This window comes from Saccostrea echinata, unplaced genomic scaffold (genome assembly GCF_033153115.1).
Source record: "Saccostrea echinata isolate AGI-Se365-2 ecotype Australia unplaced genomic scaffold, CSIRO_AGI_Sech_v1 ptg000008l, whole genome shotgun sequence".
In the NCBI taxonomy this organism is placed as follows: Eukaryota; Metazoa; Mollusca; class Bivalvia; order Ostreida; family Ostreidae; genus Saccostrea; species Saccostrea echinata.
Genome location: NW_026889757.1, coordinates 4,326,155 through 4,335,848, shown reverse-complemented (window position 1 = coordinate 4,335,848; position 9,694 = coordinate 4,326,155). Strand labels below are relative to the sequence as shown.

Here is a 9,694-nt window from a genome sequence, read left to right as displayed (position 1 = left end):
TTCATTGAAGTAAGGAACGTCATGAAAAGTAATGTGCATTTACTGTTGCGGAGCTTGTGAAAGCTGAGTTACGCGGTAAGGAAGTTGAAAACTCTGACAAACTAACTAAGCTACTCGATCAATTCTTTGCAAACTATGTGTCAAGTGTTATTTATAATACGTTTTTATGAGTGGGCAAGGAGCTACAGACTGTATTTGAACCGAAAAGCGGTAATTTTGAGAAACTTTCCTTTTGACATTTCAATGTTGTAAAGCGTGTTTCGTTGTGACAAAACATGTTGATTTTAAAGTTAAATAACATGAGTTCCTCTAATCAAATGGAATAAAACTTCACACATAGACAAAATAAATGTTTACTAATGAAATTAAGTTGATCTTAAATTTTGTAAAAATAATTTGTGATCAGTGAACAGGGGATCCTTACTTCTAATCACCTGATCCCACATCTGGAATTTCCGGGGTTCTTATTTTATGCCATGTTTACATATTTGTATTATTTGTGGATTTTTTTATTAGATCGATCGCTGTTCGTTATCTTCAACCTTTTCATGATGAAGAGGACATCGTCTACCTATTTTTTGAATGACCTTCATATACGTGTTTAATTAATTGTTAAATTTATTGATGTATACTCGATATTTATTGTAATAGAGATGAATTGGAAAGTGAGTACTATCTAGATTGCATTTTAAAAATGATTTTAAAACCCCTTACCGTTCGAAGACGAACTCTTCTGTTAACTTGCTAGTCGAGTCACAGCTGTCTCCTGTCGTTATATGCCGTATTATTTTTAAAACTGCATCATCGTGGAGTTTACGAATTTTTTTTTCAAATATATTGAACTTCCATTGTGTCTTTCTGCTTGAATTTTTCTGTAAGATACGTGCACATTTTTAATGGATTACACGTGATCGAAAATGGTATCCGTCATGTTTTGTTTACACTGACATGCAGTTATGTTGATTTATTTATTTTAACATTTGTATGTCATGAATATGAACACAACTTACCTCCGTATCATTATTGTTTTATACTAAATTACACCACTCAGAAGCACTGGCACTAGATTTATATACTTTAAATGAATAATTTAGTTTCTTACACTTTATGATTGATGCTCACTGTTTCCGGTTTGAAGAAGATATCAATCGTGACGTCAGATTTGTATACTACGCCTTTAGTGATTTACTAAATCCGCCCAGAATACTATATAAACAAACGAGATCCTTCATTGGATAGTTTTTATAAAAAGATGCACAAATCATTTTGCTTTCTAAATACCTTAGAGAGTTGGACATCAAATGTCTGGAATTTTCATAACTCTACATATATTTAGGTGATTGCACCTAAATATCTTTCTGGAGTGTCAGACATCCTCGTTATGCTAAAGACCCCCCCCCCCCCATTTTTCTTACAGTATACTTATTGATTCAAAGTAATAACACAAGACAAACGTTTTTTTTTTTTTTTTGGAAATTTTTTTACATATAAAATACGAGGGGTTATCAAAAAGTTCGTGGACTAGCGCCATAAAGTTAAAACCGCTTTAGGTGCATCAATGGATTTTAACACATTTAGTTAGCATCATCTTTTCTATCTATAGAATTAACCATAAATCATAATTTTTATTTTTTTAATAAATTGTTAATGTTTTTTGTAAGCAATGGTATGTCCAGGCGGCGCAACCTCAAATATGACGTTTTTTCTACCTGACTGTAACTGAGATATACTCTTTTGATATGAGCATTTGTCGTCAAAAAATCCAGTTAATCCAGGCATGTGGTACAACACAATTGTTCCGTAAAATTTGCAATTTTTACCCCATTCTTTTAAGTTCTATGAAATTTTATCGTAAATTTTATATGGAGTGTTCAAAAAATTAAGGGCTTGAAAATGACGTCAAAAGGGGGAAGAGGTTTCTTTTTCCTACATTCTATAAAGTTTCGCACCTGGAAAAACTGGAATAGACCTAGGGAATATTTAAACGGGCTACCGAAAAAGAAAATGCATCCAGAGTACTTGTTTTTAAATGCCCAAAAAAGATTCAGAGAGATGAAAGATGCTCAGTTATTGTCGATTCGATTTGTAGTCAGGGTGTAAAAAGTCAGTCGAAAAGTGACGTTGATCATGTTTGGTACAAATTGACCTTAAACAAAAGAAAAGAAAAGTATTCTGGCATAATCGAGCGAGGATATTTCCCTGTGTATAGATTCATGTATAGATGAAACTTTTTCATGGACTTGCATTCTTCTCTTCTTCTTGTTAATAAATTGTAGCAAATTACTATAGTGGACAAGGATTTTACAATTTCTTGTGGTCATTTTAAATATATTGCCTGATTGATTATATAGATTATAAAATCTATAGAAATTTCAAAATTTCTTCCTGAGCATGTATAAATATGTTATAAAATAACATGAATATACCAGACATTCTAGCGCCCGGTTTTACAAAAGAATTTACGACTAGGTCTTATAAATTATATAGTTCTAAACTCTCGCAAACCGTACAATTTTAAGAGTACACTAAATAAAAATTAAAATAATTGAGTTTTTCTTATTCACATTAATCTCGCAATTTAATTGCAAAAGTAGAGTGTGATTTTAATCGGAATTCTTTTTTTAAAACGTATACCAGGATTTTGAAAGGAGACAAATATTCCCGTTATATGGTCAACATACGGTTAATCTGCTTAATACATGTATCTAAATTGGATGATCACTGTTTGGACTTGGAAACATCATCTATCTGTAGTGCATATCTATAAACATTTAATAATACGGTTTTTCCATCCTGTTGATAAATGTTTTCTGAAGAGGGAAACAATAAAAATCACCTTCATCGTTAATTTTTTATGGCATTATGATCATAATTAATTTAATATGCATCATTCTCTCATTATCATTTAGGTTTCAAGAAGATAGAGATCTTTTATTCTTGTCTTCAATTGTCCAGAAAGGATTTATGGCAAGGTTTATAAACCTTCTTTAGAGTCGCGGATCAAAGTAAGGTTGATCCTTACGTCGCAGGTTCCAATCCCACTCTGGCCGGGACGTGGAGACTGGTTCTTCGGATAAGACCGTTTAAGGCGAAGTCCCGTGTCACAGTAGGTGCTGGCGCTAAAAAGATCTCTCACTGCTTTAAGGCCTTTAATGCCGAGTACAGATCTAAATTTGTATACTCTACCTGCAAACGGTGGCATCTCAATATGAGTGAAAATTCTACAGGGGACGTTAAACAAACAAACAAACAAAAAAACCTTCGTAAATTAATCAAAACATACACAATTACAGAGAATACTACATATATATCAGAAATGGAAGAAGGTTTTGTTATAAATTGGTTTAAAAAATAATTGATGCAAACATTTATTTACATTTAATACAAAAAGTTGGTAAAAAGCATGCTATCTGCTTAGGTGTATTGATTGTATATTTCAATTGATGACATTGGCAGTCTGTGATATAAATATTTTTTTTTTTTTCAATTTTTGAAAAAGAAAAGAAAATAAATTTTCAAAATGAAATAAATCTTTTTTACTGGAGATTATTACTGATATTGATCTTTAATGTCATTCAGAGAGCACATCTGATAGCTTGCTACAGAAACTTAAAAAACCAAAAAGACACATCTTAACTCTTTTTTACCAACAAATTTATCAAAACATTTTATTGAAAACCATTGAAGACAAGTGAAAAATGGAAATTATTACAAGCATCTATTTAAGTGAAATCTTCTTCAAAATCGATCAAACAGTGTCTTTAAATGTATGGAATATACGTCTCGTGAAAAAATACTAGTAAGGCATTCGCATACATAACTGATAAGCTTTGGAGAAAGTTTGTTTTGAATGCATTTTAGTCGATTTGCTCATATGGATTCTTAAATCTAGGTTTTACTAGGTAAATCACGATAGGAACTAGTATTAAAACGGCAACAATCGCAATTATGGCTACTATCATCCAACCATCGATACCTGTAAAACAAGAGTTTTATTTTAGATTTCGATAGAAACAATATTACAGGTGATCAAGACATTTAAAATAGACAATTTTATCGGTATGTATAACTGCTTATGTTAACACGTGTTAGTTTTACACCAACCATTTATTTTTTTTAATTTGACGAGTGTTAAATCTATCAAATTCATATTTGACTCATAATTGATTTACTATCTTCAATTTCAATTTAATCAAATCTATATCATGCCTTTTTGGTATCATTTAAAAATATACTTGGATGTCCTATTTATGAAAACTGTTAATGCTACATGTATCTGTGCTTGTATTTTGTTTAATAGTACCCTATAAATTAAAGTATTCAAAAATGCCGAAATAATGCATATAAAGCTTTAGTCACCGGTTTACCTATAATAGTGGTTTCTACTGATGACAAACACAAGCCCACCGTAGCTAAGATAAGAGTGCCATAGTTTTGAATATCGTCATTCTAGTGTGAACTTTTCTTGACTTAGCTAGAGCTATCAATCTTAAACATCCTTTTGAAAGCTTTGCAATAATTAATGAAAATATTAGGTTGTCTACCTTAAAGTACGACTTTTATACTCTATTCTTTGCTAAAATATCATTGTTTTATTATTTTGGACATATTCCGTCAGCAGAGTGTACAAAATATCACAAATTAAAACATTGCCTAAGTCCCTGCTTTGTATACAGAAGATTCAAAATTGAAATTACACTACTTATAATTGTTGAAAAGAGAACCAATGGAGACAAGCTACAGGAAGTCGATAATTTTTTTTATATACCTGAATAAAAGAGGGGAAAAAAGCATCGCATTCCGGAATTACTGATTTATACTACGTATTTAAAATGTTTGACCCCCTTTTTAGAGGTAAGCAAATCTAGATGAAGCTTCAAAAATTTTAATCCAATCTTTCAAAATCCATTTTTTTTTTTGGATAATCAATTGCTTGTAAGCAATTATTCATATTCATAATTCAAATGCATTGCTTTTTCTTTACAAAAAATAAAAAAAGAAAAAGAGGATCTGAATTATGATTTTTTTTCTTCACATTTATTTCCCAGACCCATAACATTAAATTATGAATTATGATTTTGAAAAATTGTTCATAAATTTATTTTAGGCCGTATTAGGAAAATATGCCGTCTATTAAAAGTTAATAAAATTTGGCAAACTGTTCCTTTTCTTAATAAATATAAAACGGGATTTATCTACCTTTTAAGAGCGACATGCAATCAAATTAAAAACAACTTTACCTTTATCATTAGTGTTAGATGTACTGCCCTGTACATGCCAACATGACTGGAAATTGTCAGGCTCCGGCGGGAAATTTTTTTTTGCTTCCATAAGAACCATTGCCATTCCATTTGTATTGTGAAGATCAATATGGCAATGAAAAAACCAAGCACCGGGGTTATCGGCTTTAAATCGAATCACAACATATCCACCTGTTGGGACGATAATCGTGTCCTTCTTTGGTGGATATCTCGTTTTTAAATTTGTTATAGAAGATGCATTTTTGTTCCAAGAATCGTTTTTCCATTTGGCTGAATTGCAATAGTTTCTAGTACCGAAACATGCAATATCATCTGTTTGTGTAATGAACTTTCCCGTGATGTTATTGTATGTACCAAATCCCATTTTTAACACATAAAAGTAATGTCCATGGAGATGAACTGGATGGGACCAACCTTGCCCTTTTCCAATATTTGTAAGAACAAACTGGTAAATGTTATGTTGGACAAGTTCCACAGTATATGTACATGTGCATATAGAATCATCAGTGCAAATTGAAAGATCGCAGTCCGATGATATCCTCTGATCTGAAAGAAGAGGAAATTCGGGAACCTCAAACTGATGTCCATTTACGGAACCAGGTGTATTGCCAGACTCTCCCGGAAATGCAAAATTGAAGAACAATGTTTCATCTACATTTTGAACTTCATCAAATTGTGACGTTGTTTCATTGCCAAAGGCATCATCATACGTGAGACATTTTCTGTTGGTTTCAGAAGAATAATAAAGATAAGGACAATTAAATGTTACACATGGTTTTTCCTTTGAACAAGGATTGGGGGTAGCTTTAGATGGATATACTGAGGGTGATTTTTTATATTGAATGATGGCCTCAGCTGCACGATACTGATTTAGGTATGAAGGAATAACTTCAATACTTTCTGCTACTAACAAGTAGGCTTTTGGAGTTTTATCTGTTTTCAAGATAAAGTCAAATCGTTCTCCTGGATGGATTATGAACGATTCTACTAATAAATCACTTGAATTTTTACCGTACCCTCGTTGGATTTCATATCCATCTGAAGCTATTATATTCATTTCTGGATGTCCTTCAACGAAAACTCGAAAAGGGTATAATGTGGCAGCGCTAATTATTCGAAAGCGATAAAGTTCATTTGGTTCCACCTGAAATGTTTCCAAAGGGGCTCCATTATTTAATGTTAATGTGCTGTAAAACCGACCCTTTCCATTGAAAATTCCAGAATGAAAATGAAATCGACTAAAATTTGCACTATCGACTGCTTGTGTGGTGTCTATCTTTGTACGACTTGTGAGGTCGTAAACTCCTTTTAACATTCGTTGATATATTGCTTCCGGATCATCACTATGGTTCCAGTCTTGCAAAAGAAGGGAAAAACCTCTTTGTGGCTGAGACAAAGTTTCTTGTTGGTAAATAACAAAGCCGCCATAAAGACCCATACTTCTTTGATCTCCAAGATGAGCATGATAGAAGAAGGAACCATGTGGGTAGGCTTTAAACGTATACGTGAAGCGTTGTCCTGGTGGTATAGGACACTGTGTAACGAACCCCACACCGTCGTTATGTGCTGTTTCTCGCTGATGTAGCCCATGCCAGTGAATTGTCATTGAATCTGTGTGCATTAAGTTACGGACATGGATAATCATCTTCTGATTTTCATATGCTTCCAGTAAAGGACCCGGGAATTTCCCATTAATAAGAATAACAAGACGTGAACCATATCCATCAGCTGTGATAACGTTTTGTGTAATGTTCTCAGATAATGGATTTAAACCCCTTTTGTCATCATAACGGTATAGAGACCCTTGTTTTGGCCATACCAAGAATGGATCGGGATACGAGGTCATCATTGTCAACCCGTGTTCTATGGTAAAAGAACATTCACATGTTGCATCCGATTCTCCACATGTACCACTTTTGCATGTAGGTCCATCCTCAGGGCTTTTCCACCAACCATATGAATTTGTCATCGGGAAAAGAAGAAATATATGCAGAAAGAAACGCATTTTCCTGCAAAATGAACGTGACCTCTATGTATATATTGCTACATAATGATTAAATTAAATGTACATGAGTTGACGCTTCCGTAACTAAGACATATAATAAACTTGATTTTGCTATACCTTATAGCAAAAATGACATTCTAAACACCGTTTGGAATTTATATCATAGGACTCCAAACAGGGCCCGCAATGTATATTACAAGGTAATATTGACTACCCAGTTATAGAATTTAGAAAAATTATATCCAGTCCCATAACCAAGAAGTTAATTAACCAACAAGAGGTAATTCTCAAAGGAGCGCGAGAGAGCCATTGCTATGATACAAGATGGTTGCGGCATAAAAAAAGGTCAATTTCTGCAATATTTTATGCTCTTATCGTTATTTTGTTACCATGAGAAGTTTTTGATTTCAATTTTTTTTTGCATTTATTCACACATAAAAAATTCCTAGATTTCTAGAAAAATGTACGTTATCATAATGGTGTCAATGTGTTGGATTGGAAGTTTCAAGAGACCGAAACTGATGCTGACTTGAATCGTCAAGACGCCAGGTAACCACTGCTCCTCAAGATCGTTACATGATGAATTATTTGGATTCACAGGCGTCGAAAAATTATTTGTGGTTATCATGGTCATTGTGGAATAAGTCTCTTCCATTAATTTTATCAGTTATTCAACAAAATCAATTACAATGTTAAAATAAATCATATTGATAAAATGAAAGTTTCACGCAAATTGTTTTGAAACAATCTTAGATCTGTCAGTAACATTGCATGATGCAAGACTACACTTCTACATGTAATGTTCATTAGACTGGCGGGTTAGAAGTTAAGATTAGTATATATGAACTTTATTCTCCTGAAAACAATAGAGTTACTTTATGTCAAAGAAGAAATAAGAAATATCAATATAACCTTATCACGTGCATATTGGGTGTATATCTCTCAGTTGATTCGTTACGGAAGAGCATGCTCTACGTATGTTCAATTTCTAAAACGAGGCAAGTTATTGACAAACAAGTTGATGAAACAAGAATATCAACAGTCTCGCTTAAAGTCATCATTTCGTAAGTTCTATCGTCGATACAATAATTTACACACTAAATTGTCGACGGACTTTTCCGTTATTTCCAGATCATGACAAAGAGCACAGGGCGGGTGTGACCGGTCGGCAGGGAATGTTCACTCCTCCATGGCACCTGATCCCACCTCTTATGTTTTTGAGGTCTGTGTTTGCTCTGCTCCCGATTTGTATTGTTTTAATGGACTATGAGCTTAAATACTGTTCGTTATCTCCATATTTCATCAATGTATTACCAGGGCTCCAAAGCTTTATAGCTTTCACAGTGAAGAGACCGGAGGTTTTGCAAAGAATGAGTTTTTCATAAGAAAAGATAGCGGAGGAGCATGAATAATCTACCGGTACCTCAGGTGAACATATGTATGTAATGCATGGGTATCTTGTGTAACACAAGTAATACGACTGCATCTATCAACACATAACTTCAAAGCAAAGTATACGTTCATTTTCGGCATGAGGAGTATTTCTGCAATACGAGTAAACCCTTATTTTTGAAAACTGATTTAAAAATTACATTAAATATATACCTAGTGTGAGAAGTCACAGAGGAGGGATAATCAAATCCACAGTTCGCACAATACTTCTTAAACAATTCACATATCTCTCATACAAACAGAAAGGTGGGAAAACCTTTTGTGTAATTTGAACCTTTTAAAGGAAATAAACTAAGTAGGTTGCACAATAAAATCATTGCACCGTGTTTACATAACTACACTCAAAAGGCGGTTTTTTAAATCAGTTTTTTAACAAGATTATAATGGTAACGCAGTCATTGGTTACAAGATAAGAGCAAGACAAAAATTTAAAATCATTCCGGCTTACATGTATCTATGCCTAGCTATTACTTTTGGCGATGACCTGGAGTTCAAGCTTATGGAAGTCTCTATTACGCATTCCTTTCAAAAATGTAAAAATAAACTCACTATATGAAATAGACAAATTGACTTTTATTTCACACTTAAATTTCATTACTTTAATTTCATTATTATGCTTCATATACGTTAAGTACAAAATATATGGCTTCTCATCAGAGTCTCATTTTAGACAAATCGAATCAAAGTTTGAACACTGATTTTTCCTCTCATGAAATCTTCAAAACATTATCATAAACGAGATATTTGTTCACAAAGATATGTGTAAAGTTTTTTTCTCTTTCTTGATTTAACTTTCCTCCTTGATTTGTTTGAGTTTTTTTTCTTTTTTTTATTCGCTGTCCGCATCGAAATTAACGTGGAAATTGAAATAAAGTGTTCGGGGTTTGTACACCGCACAAAAACTGTTCAGTCACCGTTAGCTTTTCACTCGACTCATCAATTGATTGACATTTGATTAGTGTTTAATGAGGTACCC

The 9,694-nt window shown here is 33.1% G+C and overlaps 1 protein-coding gene across 1 annotated transcript; it reads right to left on the bottom strand.

The window, feature by feature from the left end:
• Positions 1–3,671: 3,671 nt before the first annotated feature.
• LOC133181275 (uncharacterized) lies at positions 3,672–7,266 on the bottom strand. The gene is made up of 2 exons (XM_061315805.1): positions 5,241–7,266; positions 3,672–3,976 (listed from the first exon to the last, which is right to left on the bottom strand). The coding sequence occupies exons 1-2, from the start codon at positions 7,264–7,266 to the stop codon at positions 3,858–3,860; spliced, it is 2,145 nt and encodes a 714-aa protein (XP_061171789.1). The 3' UTR covers positions 3,672–3,857.
• Positions 7,267–9,694: the final 2,428 nt, after the last annotated feature.

Bases quoted from the DNA above. Each gene is read 5' to 3' on its own strand.
- LOC133181275 (XM_061315805.1), bottom strand. From the start codon at position 7,266: ATGCGTTTCTTTCTGCATATATTTCTTCTTTTCCCGATGACAAATTCA. The intron at 3,977-5,240 runs GTAAAGTTGTTT...CTTGTTTTACAG, and splicing joins ATCTAACACTAATGATAAAG to GTATCGATGGTTGGATGATA.